Below are 19554 nucleotides of genomic sequence, written 5' to 3' on the forward strand. Positions count from 1 at the left end.
ATGTACACAATCAAATAAATATTATGCAAATATAGACTAAATTTGTATAATTAATGAGGAAATTCTATAGTTCCATTGTTTCCTATAACTGGACTTCAATAAATGCAACGCAATGTAATTTATGGCAGGTGGAACATGAACAGATACCAGACATGTTAATCAGGAACTCATTATTTTTAAAATAGATACAAAAAATTCCAACGCTTAATGATAAATGATGGGGATTTTGCCAAACTCTGTCCTTCATAGAAATCAAAAGATTGTAAAATATGATTGTTCAGCTATTTTTTGACCGAGTATAGTCAACTGTTTGTGTCTTATATCAATGTGGAGACCGTAAAAAACAGCCGTTCTGGGTGCCCCACATGGCACCCTGGGACGGCCGTCACAGCGTGTTCCTGTGCACTTTTGACGCCGTTATATTAACAAAAAGTAGAGCTAAAAATTGGAAGGCAGCATTTTGAGAGAATGATGTAGTTTCATAACATTGTTTCAAGTCTTTCTCATGAGCTCACTCACACAATTGCCTCACAACAAAGCCTGCTCGTTTATTTGGGAGATTTTTGCTGTAGGTCGATTGTGCCATGTTGTCCGTACGAGTCCATGCCATAACCTTACACGTTAAACCAGTCAGAGCACCCCGCATCATTTCCTCTGTGAAATTAGAAAACGGAAAAAGGTTTAGTCATCTCAATCAATTCAAGTGACTCTCTCAACTCCTACCCCCTTTAGAAATGCAATCCGCCATTTATCATCATTGAAATAGATTGGAAGACTTTATATGCAGATGATACGGAACACGGACTTTTAGACCTGTACATCTTACTTATGAATAAACAATAAAGTACATGTAAACTTAACTAACGAGACTGTTTGAAGGAACTTGGTGTGTTTTGCCGATAAATTCCTTGGAATATTACAGGCTCATGCCTTCTCACCCTGTCACAAGGACCAAAATAAAAAGTCTATATTATGACCCATTTATTCACCTGGTAAGCTAAATGTCACAACGACTCTCACCCTGTCTGCAACTTGTGTTTTATTGCGGGGCGGGATGAAGAAGAGCTGTTCTAGAGCATATGACGAGACTGTCTCACTGGGTGCTGCAGCTGCATGGTAGAACTGGTACAAGTGTATCCAACGGCAGCTTAGAATAGAAAACAGACTGACAGAAACGGGTCAATTTAGCAGACTGGGCCCGGTAAAACACACCCAAGCCGACCACTCGATATATATTTTAGAGATTGGGTGTCTGGCATCCAGGCTAAGTCTCTACGGGTCGGCTTGGGTGTGTTTTACCTGAGTCTTCTTAGCTGCCATATAGAGTTTCGCAGCCACCGTAGTTTTACCGCCACTGTAGTTTTACCGCCACCGTAGAGCGAGCTAACTATCCCCGGGTGGCTAATCTGTCTGAGCAGGCGCGTGGACAGGCAGGCATCACTCCCAGCGCCGCAGAGAAACGGGAGCTCCCAACAGAAGTATGGTTTCCAGGCTATCAACCAAGAAGAAGAAAATTGTTATTAATAATTAGAAGATATCCTCAAGACCACCGTGATTATAAAGTGCCTCCCTCCCCCGACATGCTGCTTCCCACCACATGCAACAATCTGTGCCCACTTCTAGCCACACAACCCAGCATTGAAAATTCTTATTAACAGTTATCGCCTGGCTTTGTTACCTTTTAAGCTAGTAGCTGTTAGTATCCAGTATTTGAAAAAGTATAATTTTACCATAAGTAAGGAAAAAAACTTGTAGAGCAGTAATATGGCAAGGTGGTCCTGCAGTTTGGGTTTTAAACTTTTTAATATGAAGATTTTTGGTTCAAATCCCAAACAGGCCCCTAACATTGCCTGCGAGTTACGCCAAAATGCGGTTATACCAAAAATACAGTCACATTATGTAGATACAGAAAATTGTGCCCTTGAATACAACTATTTCTCACTCTACTCGAAAATGAGTTCCTACATGAGATTGTAGCTTTGGTTAGGGACGTCCTCTTACATGTAGATGTCCTGTGTTTGAAGAGAGCTATACCTTGATCATGTTATCCACTCTTATCAAAAGAGGTGGATCAAAAGGTTCAGTCTGGACCAGGTCTTGTGCAAAGCCATGCAGTTTGTAACTGTACGAAACTGCCCATGAAGCTAGAAGGGTTTCAAAGCAGTATGGGTCGTTACATCATAAATCTTGTTGCCTTGTCTTGCCGAAGTGAGCCATTTCTGTTGAGGGTGAAGTAAGCCATCTCTGAATGCCTTTTTTTATGCCTTGTTTAATGTGAATCATTTATTAAAAACACAATCATCATAATTTATGTAGCTTTTCTTACTTTCCTTGCAGACCTCTCCTCAGTCATAGATGAGAAGAACCGCAGGGTTGAGAGAGGAAGTCAACTTGTCACTGTTGTTCCATGGGATACAAAGGTTATTCTACAGGTGGGAACCACAGCATTCTGCTCTGACTGAACAATGACATCCCAACTGACTCAGTTGCCACATGTACATGTACTGCTTACTAAAGGGACTGTACAATATCTAGCAGGGTGAGGCTTGGTGGAAAGACCGTCGGCTAAGATTTTTCTGTAGCCCTCCCCTGCCTCAATTCTTTTTTAATGCCCCTCCCCCTAGCCCCCTCCCCCAAGAGATTTTGATGCCTTTTTTAATGAAATGCATTTACAATTAAACTTGGCAGTAGTGTTGTTTGAACGGGACTTTGTCACAACAAGCAATGAAGTCCTGCTAGGGCAGCAACATATCAGTTACAATCGGCGTCAGTCCCAAAGTTGATCATAGACAGTCCAATTTTCATTTTGCTATCACTCACTCACTCACTCACTCACTCACTCTCTCACTCATTTTGCTATACGACACCATGTGTCGAGAAGTACAACGTATAGCATATTTTACAAGATTGCCAGAACTTTGGACGTTATCATGCAATTTTACAAAACTCCCCACAAGCCAATTCTTTTACAATGGCCCTCCCCTGGCTTTAAAAAAATCAATGGCCCTCCCCCCAGGCCAAAGAAATTTCAATGACCCTCACACCCCTCCCCCCTTTGCACCAGCCCCCCCGCTAAATATCGTATAGTGCTATATTTATAAATAGCTTTTTTTACAAATAATTGAACAACACTCAGCAATTGTAACAATACTGACCTATAGCTAAGGGCTTTGTTAGCACTGCTGTAAATGTCTGTGTGTGTTTGTGTGTGTTTGTGTGTATGTCTGTGTTGATACATGTGTAATGAGTGTGTTAGTGCATGATTATCTCCATGAAAAATGGAGATATAGTTTTGGGTGTGTCTGTCTGTGTGTGACTGTCTGTGTGTGTGTTTTTTTGTTTCCGCACTACTGTCGACACCATAATTCCAGAACCTCTGGATGGATTACAATGATATTTGGTATGTGGGTAGGTGTTGTGAAGCCGAAATTCAAGGTCGATTTAGGGCCCCCTGGTATGTGACCTTGGTACTGCAGCAGAGCTTGATTTTTGTGACCAAGCATATTATGTGATGTGATCAAGCATATATGTGATGTGCAAATTTTACTAATTGACACTTAATTTGCATAACTAATGAGGAAAATCTATATTTGCAGTGTAACACATGTAGTTTATGGGAAGTGGAGCATCAGCAGATACATGTACCAAATATGCAAATAAATTCCTAGTTTGCATAATTAATGCAAAAGTGCCATAATTCATCCAAGTGGAAAATGATAGGACTGACAATATTGCATCATGTCTAAGTTAGATAAAGGTGTTTATGACCAAGCATATATTATGTAAATGTGTAAGTCATTTGCATAAACAGAATAGTTCATGGAGATATCAGGTCGCGGAACTCTTGTTGTGTAAGGTGTGCATAATGTGTGTGGTGTGTGTGTGTGTGTGTGTGTGCATGATTTGCATAGTACAGGTATGTGTGTATAATGTGTGGTTTGTGTGCTTGGTTGCATGTGTGTGGGTGTGTTTATATAGGTGTGTACTTGACTGTGTGTGTGTTTTCAGGGTGAGCATGAGCACATGAGGTGTGTGTGCTTTCTGACTGTGTTTTCATGAATGTGAATGTGCATGGTGAGAGTGAATAATACATGACTTTTGCCAAATGGCAGTTACTCATTGACAAGCAACTGGATAAAATTTGGAAGTTGCTTAGAGTTGTGAGTTTCCATGTGCATTATAACACTAACTGTCATTTCTGCTGCCATTGACAGATGCCCCGGGGGAACCTTGAAACATTTCACCCCAGAACACTCGTGTTGGGACTAGTCCAGAAGATGATTGACAGGTAAATATATTGTTCTCTCCATTCTTCTGTCATGACTGGTGTCGGGTCATGTCTACTATGTTAATCTCCAAGCAGATCTATACGTTGCATACTAAAGACCGTATCAGACTGGCAGAGGAAGTACGTTTTGCAACCCAAGATCTGCGATAACTCAAACAGGGCGGAGCATTTCTATTCAATAAAGGTGTCGCTGCCCCTCCTCGTTGTAATGCTAACAGCCGTACGAATGTCCGGGGTACTAATCTTTTTATGACCGATTTCTGGGACAAACCCAGTCACCCACGCACATCCCAGTGGGAGGTTCGCGCCTTGGTTGAGCCTAGTAAAAAGCTCTCACAGTAACAGTTTCTTTCAACCATCGGTGATGTTTGCGGCATCATGGAAAACCGTTCTTACAAAAACATTCGTAGACGTAAGAAATTTCGCCCTCGCATTTCAGCTGGGACGATCATCATTTTGTGACGATTGAAGCAGTTTTGGTAGCGATCTTCGTAACAAGTTGATTTTGAAAAAGAGACCAAGTCTTTCTGCTGGCAACATTTAGTTTATTTTTCCTGGGAAGTTTAATTTTCGCGGTACAGCTCTACCAAAGTGGACGGCCTCTCAGTCGCGGTCTGGAGGTGTCAGACGGTGCGCAGCCGACCCGTGACAGCCCGACATGGCGCCGCACGCCCGTGCGGACAGAGAGTAATAAACTTACTTACAGAATCAGTTTGATTAGGTAACAATTACATGTTAATAGCCTTTGTTCAGACCGACTTGTTCCAGACCTTGGATTGCATTACAAGCTCCTTCTTCCAGTTGGATACGGTCTTTGCAATCCATTGGGTCTGGTTGGAGACTATACTATGTCACTATATCATGATTCTGGATGATGAACATCAAGCTTTATGATTATAATCATCATCATCATCAACACAAGCAAAAAATGAAACAGGCAGATGAAATTTAGAAAAAAAGGCATCCTGTATGTACACGTGATAGACCCAAATACCACAAGAGCCACAAAGACAGCATGACAGGCTAACAACATTGTAAACAATGACTTTTTAATTTTTGATACAACATAGATCTGGAAAAAAATGGAAATATATAGCAAATGGTCACAACTAGTTCAAGACAATGACTTTCGTCAATCCTTGAATCAACTGTTGGTGCAAAATACAAGCGTTTTGGGGTTGATTGAGCACGGCATCAGGACATTTCGGCCCATGGACAGTTCGGCCCCGACGTTTCGGCCCCAAGGCCAGGACGGTTCCCCTAGGCCGAGGACGATTTGGCCCCGGGTCCAGGACGGTTCGACCGAGGTAATTATTATGTGTATGACTGTTACTATGCAATGTACAGATCAAAAATTTATGTGAAATGATTATTAATAAACGGCGCGTCGGCAATCAAGATGATTCTCTGTTAAGACCGCGTTTTTTGTCAGACAAGTTAGACTTGGAGTTTGTACTTTAAAATTTGATATCTATATGTTATTTGGCCGAAACACGTATCAACAATCAACGTTATTTTCAAGAGAGACCGTGTCCCTTTGACAGACAACGTATCTTGGTAGCCTCTACCAGGCTCGGTGCGATCGCTGGGAAAATAGTAGAATAGAGTGAATAGCAAGGGGTAGTCCGCTATTAATGGACATCTAACGAGATACCAAGTCCACACAGGCTCCGTAGATCGCCTATTGAGCTTCACTGTTTAGCGGACTACCCCTAGCTATTCACTCTATTTGGCTGATTTCTACTATTTTCCCAGCGATGGCATGGAGCCTGGTAGAGGCTAGTATCCTGGTACTTCACGCGTATCAGCTTTCAGCATGATTTCCTGGGGCCGAATCGTCCTCGGCCTGGGGCCGAACCATCCTGATCTTTGGGGGGCCGAACTGTCCATGGGCCGAAACGTCCGACATTCGATTGAGAATGATGTATGACCCTAGTTTACTTTTCAAATCAGAACAAATAAGAAGAATTATGGTACTTTTGCATCGATTATGCAAATTAGGAATTTATTTACATAATTGATAACTTTTTATGTTCCAACTGCCATAAACAAATATGTTACATGTATTCGATGAGTCCTCTAATAGAAAACAGTGCAAATATAGATTTTTCTCATTAATTATGCAAATCAAGTCCCAGTGGGCCTGCATGAAGGGGCACTACTCAATTGCTGGATTACAGATGGTTCATTTATTTGTTCATCTGTGATTAGTTCATTCAAATTTGGTTGATTTTGTATTCATAACAATGTCGTCTTTTGATGATGATGATAAATTGTTTGTTTGATTAAAATACATCGCAGTCTTTGGATCTGAATTGCCCATTTCAGAATCATTGTCCTTAAAATCCTCTACAGCGGAACAAAATCAATTATGAACATCAAAATGATCATTGCAAACAGAGATAAAATATCTGGACAAGCAACTAGTTAATAAACACAAATCACTTTCATGTGTTCCAACAAAGATCGATACTCACACAAATCAAAGAAGATACATGTAGTACATTGATCACACATTAACGTATTATCTACATGTAGCTGTTCAATAAACGTGTCTTGTACGGAATTGGTGAATGTGTTTGTTTTGTATTTCAAAGTTCTCAAAGTCTGAGTTTCTTGTTGGCATACTATGACTATCCCCATTCTTTGGTAGGAGCAGTTCAGAGTTCACTGTTTTGGGAATTTTCAACACAAGTCAATTCGTTGTTCATGCAGAGATTTAAAGCCAGTGTTCAGTAGGGCATTCTGGTAATTAGTGTTACATATTTGTGTATGGTGAATTGTCTGTAGTACCCTCTTGTGGACTTCCAAAGACGCAGTGTGTTTGGCAGTCAGTCCAGCGTGCCACACAGGCACGCAATATTCTAGTACCGGTCTCACATAGGTGATATATAATTGTATCAGGTCACTCATTGGCATTTATGGAAAGTTTTAAGTCTAAGTAGCATGGCAAGTCGACTATTCCATTTTCTGATCATTTTGTTTAACTGGGTGCCCCATTTTAGATTGTTCTGTAGCCATATTCCCAATAGAGATGTCTGCCGTAACCACTTCTACTGTGGTTGTGCTTGGTTGATGGTGAGAATCGGTGGTGGCGGTGAGCATTTCATAAAACAATTTCGTTTTACATTTGTCGGGGTTTAGCTGCATGTGATTTCTGTCTAGCTCCCTTTGCATCAGTGATGGTGAAGTGTATCTGCATGCGTGATTCAGCTAGGGAGAGGTCATCTAGTAATACGTACTTCCACCGTTCCACAGATGCTTCCCTCATGGCATCATCGAAAACAACAAGGAAAATCAGCAGGCCAAGCAGTGTTCCTTGGGGGACTGAGCAATCTCCCATTTGGAGAGCTGACTCTCTATCGGACTCGTTGTTGTCTGTTAGTCAGAAAATCACCAAGCTCCTATACCGATAGATCGATTAGTTTCTTGATGACCACCGTAAGATCTATCCGATCAAATGCCTTTGAGAAGTCGGTCATTACCATCGTGCATACGTTTTTATATTTGCTGTTTCTCAGACTCTTTGCTGAGAGAGTTCACAAGGTTAACCAGGTAGTGGACTGTGGACCTTTCAAACACTCAAACTGCTGTGGATGCAGAGAAGGTTTCATATCCCTGGTCATCCATTTCAACACAAACGATTCTGCTATTTTAGCAAGCTGAGATGTTGGTAAAACAGGCCTTAATTTGTTAACTGATGGCGGGTGTGTCTTGGAAAGAGGAACTACCATCATGGCATCCCTCCAGATCTGTGGTACAGAGAGATGAGTTGATGATGTCTGTGATGGGATGGCTCATTTTGTACGCGAATTCCTTTAATCTTCTTGAAGTTAGTTGGTCCGGGCCCGCAGCCCTCCCAGCTTTCAGCTTCTGTAGGCAGTTGAAAACTTTCCATGTGGGTAGGCCCGAAAGAAATATGCAAGGGAAAATTTTAGGAATTGACACTCTCCTCTGGATATGCCTTTAAGATGATGAGAAATTTGTTACTTAACATTTTCTGCATTCTATTTTGTTTTTTACATGAAGTATAGTTCCTTTTGTTTGGTATTTTTGCAGCATCTTTCAAGTAGCAGATACATATCCAATAGTTCCTTAGCATTAACCATTGTTTTTGTTGTTCCCTTGCAGTCATCAGTTTCTGGAAGCCTTCCTCATCATGAGGAAACACAGAGTCAACCTCAACTTGCTGTGTGACCTCAACCCTAAGGTTCTTATCCTATAGCACTGCAAGCCATTGAATTTCTATAATGTGTATAATGTAGTCCTTAGTTAATCTCTTGTTTGTTTTAATCAAGGAGGTTTTAGTTCATTGCTACAATATTTCCTGATTTAGAAAAAAAGACTAATTCTTCCAGTCTGGGCTGACATTTTGATAAAGAATTATATCAATATGCCTCAAGTTACTCAAGGCATATAATGTCAGTTTTGTTGTCCAATTGTAGACTGGTTAAATGTAAGAAAACTTTCCTATTGTCAGAATCCTTTGGTCTCAGCAACATTACATCACATGATTTCAAACTGGTACATCTAATTGTTTATGATTGTGTATGGTTAGTGTTAAAACTAGCTAGGGTGATCATCCTGGTGTGCTTTTTGACTTAACAACCTTTCTATTTGTTTGTATACAATTTATTTATTTATTTATTTCGATCTACCACATTTGTGGAAGGATTGACATAACAGGTGCACTATCACCTTTTCAAGATGTCATCCCAGACCGGACTGTAAGATTTGGACCATCGCACACCGGGGCATGCCCCTACTCTTTTTCGAAAGGTGTGGTGGGTTCTTTAACATGCGCGGGGTGTGGCTCTCCCCAAACACGGGACCTCCATTTAACGTCCTATCTGAGGGACGTCCCTAACCCTAGATGAGCTAGGTACTCATTTGCACCTGAGTGAAGTGAGGAAAGTCGTGTTAAGTGCCTTTCCCAAGGGCACAACGTCGGGGCGCAAGTCCGGACATGTCTCTGGGCCTAATCCCGGGTTGCCTTGTTTGACAGCCGCGCGCTCTACACTTGCGCCACACGACGCCACTATACAATATGTATGTAAGAGTTTAACTGCCATGAGGCATAAGACACCAGTTCTGTTGTACCTACAAGCTGCAGAAGACTTGGCTGTTCGGTCTGCTGACAGTGTCACATCAGGATGAAATCCCAGTCTTTATTTCTATGTGTACTGTACTGTATGATTAAGGTGCTCAAGGTGTTTGTCCTCATGAAAACTTGATGTCATAGAGAACGGCCACATCTTCAAACATGGAACCTCCATTTACATGTAACATCCTATCTGATGGACGTCCCCTACCGGAGCTACATATTTTCATTCAGGTCAAATGAGGAATGTTTCACATGCCTTTCCTACGGGCTCAACATTAAGACTTGAAAGGGATTAGAATTTTGGATTTGGAGTCAACCACCCTCACCTGCTGCTGCCATGTCCCCTGCAGATGTTCCTGTCATGTGTGCGCGAGGTCGTGACCCAGCTGAGGGACATCAACTACCTCAACCTGTTCCTGACAGAACTCAGGTGGCTCTGGACTACTATTGATAATGATTTTTATTCAATTACACATTTTGGTACTTTTTGTATAATATCATGAATTTTACTTCATTCTCTTCAATTACTTGGTCAGTCACCCACTCACTAAATCACTCAGTGAACTCGTCTACATGTGACTGAGTGATGTGATTTAGACATAAGTGTTTTTTTCACCCAATAGGCTGTTGAATTGATAAAAATTAAGTTTTTTGAAATCATTTATGTTTTGGGAAGTAGATATATATTTTATTGAATCATGGATTAATATTTGACAACTAGTTTCAATAAGTTAATGACACCGAACCTTACTCCGACACTTTTGAGAAAATGCAGCGCAGAATCATAAGTCAACAAGCAACCTTGTGAATATTTCAGTGACTGTTGGGTGCATTATGTGAAGCGCTTCACCAGTCATTACTGCACTGATTATTGAGCTCACAGTGGCTGGAAAACAAGGCTTGAAAATAGCCTCAGTCATAATGAAGTCCCTTGGGAATTATGTTCAAAATAGAACAATAATCCGACACAAGATAATAGTGAAATTTTTTAATCTTGATTTTGCCCCATACAATTAAAGCTGTTTGTCAATCTCACCATCAACCAAAAGCCAGATACACCGAGATAGAATAGACACTCCATGTCACAGTCGACACAATTGTCAACTGCCGTGAACTACATGTAATCATCAACCATCGTCCTAAAAATGTTATGGCTGCTCTCCCTCCCACCACATGCCCTACATGATACAAACATGTCAAATTTTCCTGACCTTCTCACCAGAACATGTTCTCTTCAGGGCCTTACCATTGCACATTTTTATGTTGGCTACCTTACTGTATTTTAGAAGCAATCAAAATATTTTGCATATTGGCGCCAGGTCCTAACTTGCAGGGGAGTACTGAAAAGTGTCGGATTAAGGTTGCGTCGTATTAAGGCTCAGTTCCATTACAAATTCATCACAATGGTAAAATGTGACCACATTATAAGAGGCAGGGACTTTCAACTTGCCAGGTGGATGAATGGTTTGAGTGAAAATTAATGAATGGGAGGTGTGGCACATTTTCTTTCCAAATCAGGAAAGTCCCCAGATCCTACTACATGTAATTAGATTGGTGTGACTGTGAGCTTAACTTCTTGATTTTAAAGTGTTATTTTGATTTGGTCCTGCAGGGAAGATGATGTGAAAGAAACAATGTACTCAGAATACAGTTGCAGCCCTGCTGGTGAGAACAGCTGGGATCTCCGCTCACGACCCAAGATGGATCAAGTCTGTGATGCTGTTAAGGACACGTTGGAGGCTCTGGACTGTGAAAAGTGCATAATATGATTTACTTGCAGAATACCCAAAAAAGGGGCCCCAAAAACAAGATTTATCATTCTTAATCTTCACTTGAAAGTTCATTTTTGTTGGTAGATTAGGCCACAGCAAGTAAATTTTATGGATGACAATCCTCTGCAGACTCCAAATTTAGTGCGCGAGGGCGAAAAAAAAACAAGGAGGGCCAAAAAAAACAAGGAATCCACATTTTCAAACTTAAATAATAAATACTATAAAGCATTTAAGACGAATTGAAGTGATAAAACACGGTATTACAACATGTCTTTTATCCCTGTATTCAATAAAACATTAACTAACACTGAATGATGTCAACATTCAAATAATTAAATCATGGATTCAGATCCGGGTCTGTATATTAGCAAGATGGCAGAGACAAGGTTTCCGTACACTGGGCACGAGAGTCTCCTGAGTCTACTTACATGTGTAAACTGCATGACATTTAGTTACTTCATCTGACCCTGATCGACTTTGTTAGTAGTTCAGTCCATTCAAGAACAGCACATGGGATTACACGTTGTTTATAATAATTACAGAGTCTATCATAATTACAAGTTTGACATTTGCAAAATGCCTTTTTATGGCATCTAGAACATTTATGCGATAAAACTGACTGTAGTTTGCCATGTATTGTACTATTTTCGGTGTGTTGACCATTGCCGAAGGGTAAAAAAATCTTGTTTTTTATTTGAAAATCAGGCAAAGATCAATGCGCTGATGTCATACATAAAATTTACTTGCTGTGGCCTTAGTCATTCTGAATCAAAGTTGAACTGTAAACTGCCAACACAAAAATTGGACTTACCCGGCAAATATTTGACTTTTTTTAGTGATCAGCTTTTAAATAATTAGTCTTTGTCAAGGAATGAGCAATCCACTGCTTCTGTGATGTCACATTATGCAGATGGAACACCTATTTGTACCAGACGCTTTTGCAAAAGGAATAAAAGAAGACATCTACATCTGAGCTCTACAAACATCCCTCCACACATGCAGGGGGCACCATAGACTTTCTTCAACTTATGATCCACTGCTAAGTCACAGCTTTTATCTGCATAAGGTGACATAAAAAAAACAGTGGTTTGCGGCTAAATATTGCTCATTCCTTGACAAAGACTAAGGTGACCAGTTGGAAATTTGGGTAAGGCCAATACTTGTGTTCAACTTGACAATTTACAGTTCTTTGATTCAGAAAGATTTTTCAACTTCAAATTTTGAAATCTATATGAGATGGTAAATTTACAGTAACATACAGAACATGGTGCATGTTTAACAAAAAGATGTTCTCGACTTTTCAACATCAGGAGGTATGCTGCTTTGTTTCTGAGGATACCTGTAGAAACATTGCATAATGGGAAGACATTATCTACTGGCTTACATTTACATTCAATTACTCTTTTTAGTCCCTCTCTACTTAATCGACATGGCATTGCTAATGACATTGCTTTGGTGAGGATGCATACTAAACCTAATACTCATCTCTGTGACAGCAAGTTAGGAAACAGGAGTTTCAGACTCATTGTTACTTGATTGATTGTATTTCTGATCATTATATGTCATTTGAAAGCATATTTATTATCTCCATGAAAAATGGATCATATTGTTATCTCCATTTTTCATGGAGATATAGTTTTGGGTGTGTGTGTTTGTTTGTCTGTTTGTCTGTTTGTGTTTCCGCACCACTGTGGTCAGCATAACTCAAGAACCTCTTGATGGATTACGATGATATTTGGTATGTGGGTAGGTGTTGTGAAGCCGAAGTTCAAGGTCAATTTTGGGCCCCCTGGTATGTGACCTTGGTACTGCAGCAAAACTTCAATTTTTGTATCTTTTGACCTGGACGTGCTGTGGTCTCTATTTTTGGGTGGCAGATAGCTTGTGATGTAACAAAGAAGTGGTGTAGGTTTGGGCCCCTTAGCAGCTTCCTCTGGAACTGCAGGGGCGTTTTTGTGAAAATCTTCTAAGGAGAATAACTGAACAAAGGAACAACGGATTTCCATGATATTTAGTAAACAGGTAGATTAGATAGAGATAAAAAAAAATGAAGTGCAAATTATGCTAATGGTGACTTAATTTGCATAGCTAATGAGGAAAATCTATATTTGCATTGTTTTCCATTATCACACTCAAATACATGTAACGTATGTAGTTTATGGAAAGTGGATCATCAACAGATACCAATTATGCAAAATAAGTCCTAATTTGCATAATGAATGCAAAAAAAACATATCTCATCTAATTGGAAAATTATAGGACTGTCAATATGATACTTAGTATGCAGGTAGCTCAGACAGAGATATACATAATGTTGTGCAAATTATGACTTAATTTGCATAGCTAATGAGGAAAATCTATATTTGCAGTGTTTTTCATTATCAGACTCAAATACATGTAACATATATAGTTTATGGAAAGTGGAGCATCAACAGATTTATGCAATAAATAAATTCCTAATTTGCATAATTAATGCAAGAACACCATAATTCATCTAATTGGAAAATTATAGGACTGTCAATATTGCAACATGAGTAAGTTAGATAAAGGTGTTTATGACCAAGCATATATTATGCAAATGCATTTATAAGTCATTTGCATGAATAGAATTGTTCATGGAGATATGAGGTCGTGGAACTCTTGTTTTGGGTGTGTCTGTCTGTTTGTGTTTCCGCACCACTCTAGTCAGCATAACTCAAGAGCCTCTTGATGGATTACAATGATATTTGGTATGCGGGCAGGTGTTGTGAAGCCGAAATTCATGGTCGATTTTGGGCCCCCTGGTATGTGACCTTGGTACTGCAGCAGAACTTCATTTTTTGTCTCTTTAGACCTGGACGTGCTGTGGTCTTGATTTTTGGGTGGCAGATAGCTTGTGATGTAATAAAGAAGTGGTGTAGGTTTGGGCCCCCTAGCAGCTTCCTCTGGAACTGCAGGGGCGTTTTTGTGAAAATCTTCTAAGAAGAATAACTGAACAAAGGAACGACGGATTTCCATGATATTTAGTACGCAGGTAGCTTAGATAGAGATTTTCACAATTAAGTGCAAATTATGCTAATTGGGACTTAATTTGCATAGCTAATGAGGAAAACCTATATTTGCAGTGTTTGCCATTATCAGACTCAAATACATGTAACGTATGTAGTTTATGGAAAGTGGATCATCAACAGATACCAATTATGCAGTTAAATTTCTAATTTGCATAATTAATTCAAAACACCGTATCTCATCTAATTGGAAAATTATAGGACTGTCAATATGATACTTAGTATGCAGGTAGCTTAGACAGAGATATACATAATGAAATGTAAATTGTGCTAATTTTGACTTAATTTGCATAGCTAATGAGGAAAATCTATATTTGCAGTGTTTCCCATCATCAGACTCAAATACATGTAACATATGTAGTTTATGGAAAGTGGAGCATCAACAGATACCAATTATTCAAATAAATTCCTAATTTGCATAATTAATGCAAAAACACCATAATTCATCTAATTGGAAAATTATAGGACTGTCAATATTGCAACATGTGTAAGTTAGATAAAGGTGTTCATGACCAAGCATATATTATGCAAATGTGTAAGTTATTTGCATGAATAGAATTGTTCATGGAGATATGAGGTCGTGGAACTCTTGTTACACTTTAAAAGGATCCCCATTTTGTTTCCACCGTACATTCATGACCCATGCACCAGCTGCAGGTTTAACCTGAATGGAACATGTGTTCCTTAGCCAATGACAAATGGAACGTGCTGAACCTTAGATAGAACATGGAACAGAGATAGGAATTTGGGTCTGTTTTTGATCTAAAGATAGGCTAGGCCCAAAAGTCCTCAATATGAGTCATCTTGAAGTGGCCTCAAACTGTGATGGTATTGAAGTCCTGTGGGCTCATGGGCGGTAGCTTGAAGCCTGGCTTGACCACTCCACGAAAAGTTGCGAGTTGTGAGCAAAATTATCAGTGGATTCTTGACTTTGAGATATCTCTGTATTGTCCATGTACACATTGCCACTATGATATATTGATTTCTAAGCGTAATGATCCTAATTTTGTGTGTTTACAACATGTAGCAATTCGATACACTTTGCAGTTACGCTAAAACCCTGAAGTACTAAAATTTAAAGCTTCTTTCTCAGAGAGGTCGGCAGGCTCCATCGTCTTGTTTTTATATCATGTGATAATCTAAGCTACATACATTTGAATGTGTCGTTCATTGCGCGCATGTTCCTGCAACGTGACCTCACGTAACCCAAATGGAACACATGTTCATTGGCCAATGGCAGATGGAAAGGGCCGAACGTTAGATCGAACATGGAACAGGGATAGCACTTTTGGCCAATATTTGGTCTGAAAATAGGCCCAAAACATGAAAAGTCCCCAAAATCAGGCATTTTGATGTATACCACAAATGTGATTGAAATCCTGTTGGGAGATGTTCAAGGCAGTCTTGTACAGAATTTCAGGTCATTTGCTTGTGATACTAGTACCAGGGCGCAGCAGTCCAAAATATAATTTTTACCTAAAAATACCCACAAAAACCTCCATAAAAATGTTTTTAAGGCCTGTTACAAAAAAAATTCTACTAGTATAGGTGTAATTGCCTTCTCTACCTCCATGCCAAATTTTAGATTGATGACGGAGTTGAAGTGATTTAACTGAAATTACAGGAGGAAAAGAAGAAACCTGAGAAAAAACAATATATTTCACTCTACCCATACTTATGATATGGGGAGTTAAATATAGATATCTGGGAACCAGGGAAATGAATTGGTGTGGCCTTTGTGTCAGGTACATTCCATTTGGTACTGACCACAGCTGTTCATACAGGTACCTTCTTGGGATTCTAACATGTCACATCAGAAAGGCACAACCAGAACTAGAGGTCTGCTTACAGAAGATCCAGGAAATCTGGGGTTAGTTCCTCTTCATTACATGTACCTGAGTATACACCTTAACAGTACTGTAAATCTTGACATGTGACCAGTCTTTTTAACTTGGCATGTGCAGATTCTGCAGTCACTTCCCCATTGCATAGCCTAGCACATTCCTGTAGTTTGTACTATTAGTATAGCCAGTAGTATTTTGCTGTACATTGTACCTCTTGACTTGACTTCCCCAAGACAATTCTCATTGTGTAGCATGTTAACGTTTCTGCCAAATTGTACAATGTAATCCTTGCAAGAAATGCCCTGGTCACGTCTATAAAGGTTAGACATGCTACCAGGACATAAGATATGTCAAATAACAGCTACTCAAGCAACTGAATATGATTTTGGGAACAGTCAGATGTTTCAAGTAGCATCCACTACTATTCGTCAGTGACTCTGAGCAGGATTCATTGATCTGCAGGTTTTTTTTACCACAAACTATGAATTGATATGCAAATAAAGAAATCTTAGGTAGTCCAATAGGCAAAATGTTGTGGTTGATTTTACAGCATGTTTTTAGAGGACACAGTCAGAATATTTGATCCCTGGTGTTTGTTGCACATGATTATTTCAGAACTGTGAAGTATCCTTTCCAAGGGAAATGAACTTCAGGTCAGGTTTTTAAATGTACATTAATTTTGTAACTTATAAGACACAATACTTGACAGTCTAATGATGTCCAAAACAGAGATCAGATCAACCAGTTTTTGTGCCATCTGGGGTGGGAGAATCTTTAAGTGACAATCATTGCTTGCAATCATTTCCTTCTACTGTCTTGTTTCCAGACAATCCCCTCCAAAGCCAGGATGGAGTGAGTACAGAGGAGGCTCTAAACTATGTACTGTTGCTGGTGGATGTGAATGAGTTATTCAATGTGGCACTGGGCACTTACAACCTGCGGCTTGTGCTCATGGTGGCAGAGAAGTCTCAAAAGGTCAGATTGATAAATTGTTAGTCAGGTGGTTGTTGATTCTCCATTTGTACTTAAGATCGTCAAAAGTCATACAAGAGCGATGATTACTCATTACAAAGTTTTATCTGAAACTTGATTTCGGCCGACCAGATCTCCCTGCATACTAGTAATTTATTAATTGCATTGTATTTTATGTCATTGGAATGCTTATTTACAGTGATATTCTAATTGTCCGATTTGTGCATTGAGTAGAGCACCAGCTAAGGCTACTTACGTGAGTACAGTAGGTCACGGAATGTCCTAACAACACTGCGCTAGATTCAAGAGGACCGGCTACCTATTAACTCTCAATAGTTCAGTTCTGTCAGTGAATCCTCTGAGTGTGATATGACTAGATTGATTTTGAAGCTTCCCAGCTGAACATAAGAGTCAAAACTAGTGATTTTATGAGGCTTGTATGTGACAAAATCAAGTTCTTGAACCTTGAAAGTATGATTGATAATGCCCACCTCCCTAATGTATGTAGACTAACATTGGAACATTTAGGGCATAGCCAGCATGCAAGCGGCAAGATTGATAACAGTATACTGTAGGCAAACTTTTATTCTCAGTCAACAAATTTGATAACTCCTACAAATAGTTTTTAAACTATAAGTATTGTGTAAATTCCGAGCAACAACTTTGTATTACCTGCTAGTATACATGTATATGGATCTATAGACTTTCAAAATTTGATACACTCTCCGTGAAATGAACCAATCAAGCAGGTTGTTGTTGTTTGAGGCTTGATTTCATCCCTGCTGAGTGTGTTTTGGGGGAACGAATGGGTAGATGCTGTCATTAGTATCAACATTATGTTCATGCATGGAAAAACAATTGTTTAAACATATAGAATCGAACAATAGATTAGATGAAAATGAATTTTCTAAAAGTTCTGAAAATGCTTTCTCTGCAGGATCCAAAGGAATATTTGCCATTCCTGAAGCAACTGCAGAAAATGGAGGTGAATTTCCAGAGGTACACAATAGACCTTCACCTGAAGAGATACCACAAGGCCGTCCAACACCTGAGTAAATGTGGTCAGTATGACTGGGGGAAATGGTGTCAATCTAATTCAAAGGGGAGGGTTGATGACACAGAAACACATTGTCCAATCTAAGTTAACAACAGTTCCTTCTTACTTCTGAATACATGTATGATGTAATGTTAGTGTTTCCCTTCACTTCACCCTCAGGATTGTACTGCTTTTGGCTTGGCTTGTGTATTTGCTTGTGTGTGTGTCTAATGGTATTATGTGGATGGGTGGGTGGGTGTTTTTACAATATACAATATTATTTTCTGTCAGAGGGCTCTTTTGTCTCAGAGGGTTGAAGTCTGCCATTTGATGCATATTATTAAATGGCTTTAACAGACTATTTTATAATGTAAATAGGTAGCTAACTATGACTGCTGTGTACATATGTTTCTTAATGGGGATTTGCCATTTTGTTTTGCCATTCTTTTGTTCGAACTGTTTCCTGGTAGCCTTCCTGTTCTTCTGATGAATTTAAAAACTTGTTGTTCCAGGTCCTGACAGATTTTCAGACTTGCTGGCCCTGGTGAATGAACACAAACTGTACAGAAGTGCTCTTCAGCTTTACACCACAGAGAGCAAGGAGTACAGGGTATGTGACTGATTTTACAAGACATTTTTCAAAACAGCCAATCTTTGCAGTGTATCTGTACAAAGTAACACAATTCAAACATACTACCTGGGTGGCCTTGCATTTATTTTATTTCATTTACATTCATTTCCCAAGCAATGCTGCTTGACGAGGCCCTCTACTCTAAGAGTTTGATAAAGAAATAAGAAAGAAATAAATAAATAAAATAATGATGTGAAAAGAAGCAAACTGAGCTGATATAATTATAGTGAAACCTGTAGCTGGTGTACAACATCAGAAGTTAATCAAGGTGACAGTCCACTTGCAAAATAATTTTGAAAAAGGCATCAAAAGCTTGTTACTCTTTAACGAGTGGAGTTGCTGGTGTATGTTTCTATTATGACATAGGCAGATAGTGTTGACCATTTCATATCGGATCGATATGAAGCCTAAACGTCATAGAAGTGCCACAAGTGGTGAATAATGAATCTCAACTGGTCATCTATTACAATAACCGACCTGTTCAACCGTTCCATTATGTAGGGGGAGATGTCAACACTTGTATCGTGTTTATTTGTTCCATAAAATGTTTACCATCTTAGAAGAAACGAAATCTTCTGTGAAGACATGACAGAATAAATTTAAAGAAGTCATTTGAATACAAGTCAAATTTAAACAAAAGGGAAGAAAACAGTATTCTTGACACCCCCTACTAAGTGGAAATGCCCAGTCTTTTATGGTCAGATGATGTTGACCAATCAGAAGGAGATATACGCCTAACATCGACCAATCAGAAGGATGCCCAACAGGGAGGACTGATGATGAATAAAGTAGAATAGAGTAGACTAGATTTGAAAAAAAGATATGACATGCCAAGATTTCAATGTTATGTTGTTTGTGGA

At 39.4% G+C, this 19554-nt stretch overlaps 1 protein-coding gene across 2 annotated transcripts in view; it reads left to right on the forward strand.

Annotated features, from left to right (window-relative positions):
- The window catches only part of LOC136426046 (elongator complex protein 1-like), a 193058-nt gene that overhangs the window by 64050 nt on the left and 109454 nt on the right, over positions 1–19554 (forward strand). For both annotated transcript variants that reach the window (XM_066414980.1, XM_066414981.1), the window contains exons 20-28: positions 2338–2432; positions 4215–4288; positions 8420–8498; positions 9743–9822; positions 11005–11148; positions 15996–16081; positions 16882–17030; positions 17965–18088; positions 18576–18673. In XM_066414980.1, coding sequence (XP_066271077.1) covers positions 2338–2432; positions 4215–4288; positions 8420–8498; positions 9743–9822; positions 11005–11148; positions 15996–16081; positions 16882–17030; positions 17965–18088; positions 18576–18673 — 929 coding nt within the window. The remainder of the gene's footprint in view (positions 1–2337; positions 2433–4214; positions 4289–8419; positions 8499–9742; positions 9823–11004; positions 11149–15995; positions 16082–16881; positions 17031–17964; positions 18089–18575; positions 18674–19554) is intronic.

The sequence above is a fragment of the Branchiostoma lanceolatum genome, chromosome 19 (genome assembly GCF_035083965.1).
Source record: "Branchiostoma lanceolatum isolate klBraLanc5 chromosome 19, klBraLanc5.hap2, whole genome shotgun sequence".
In the NCBI taxonomy this organism is placed as follows: domain Eukaryota; kingdom Metazoa; phylum Chordata; class Leptocardii; order Amphioxiformes; family Branchiostomatidae; genus Branchiostoma; species Branchiostoma lanceolatum.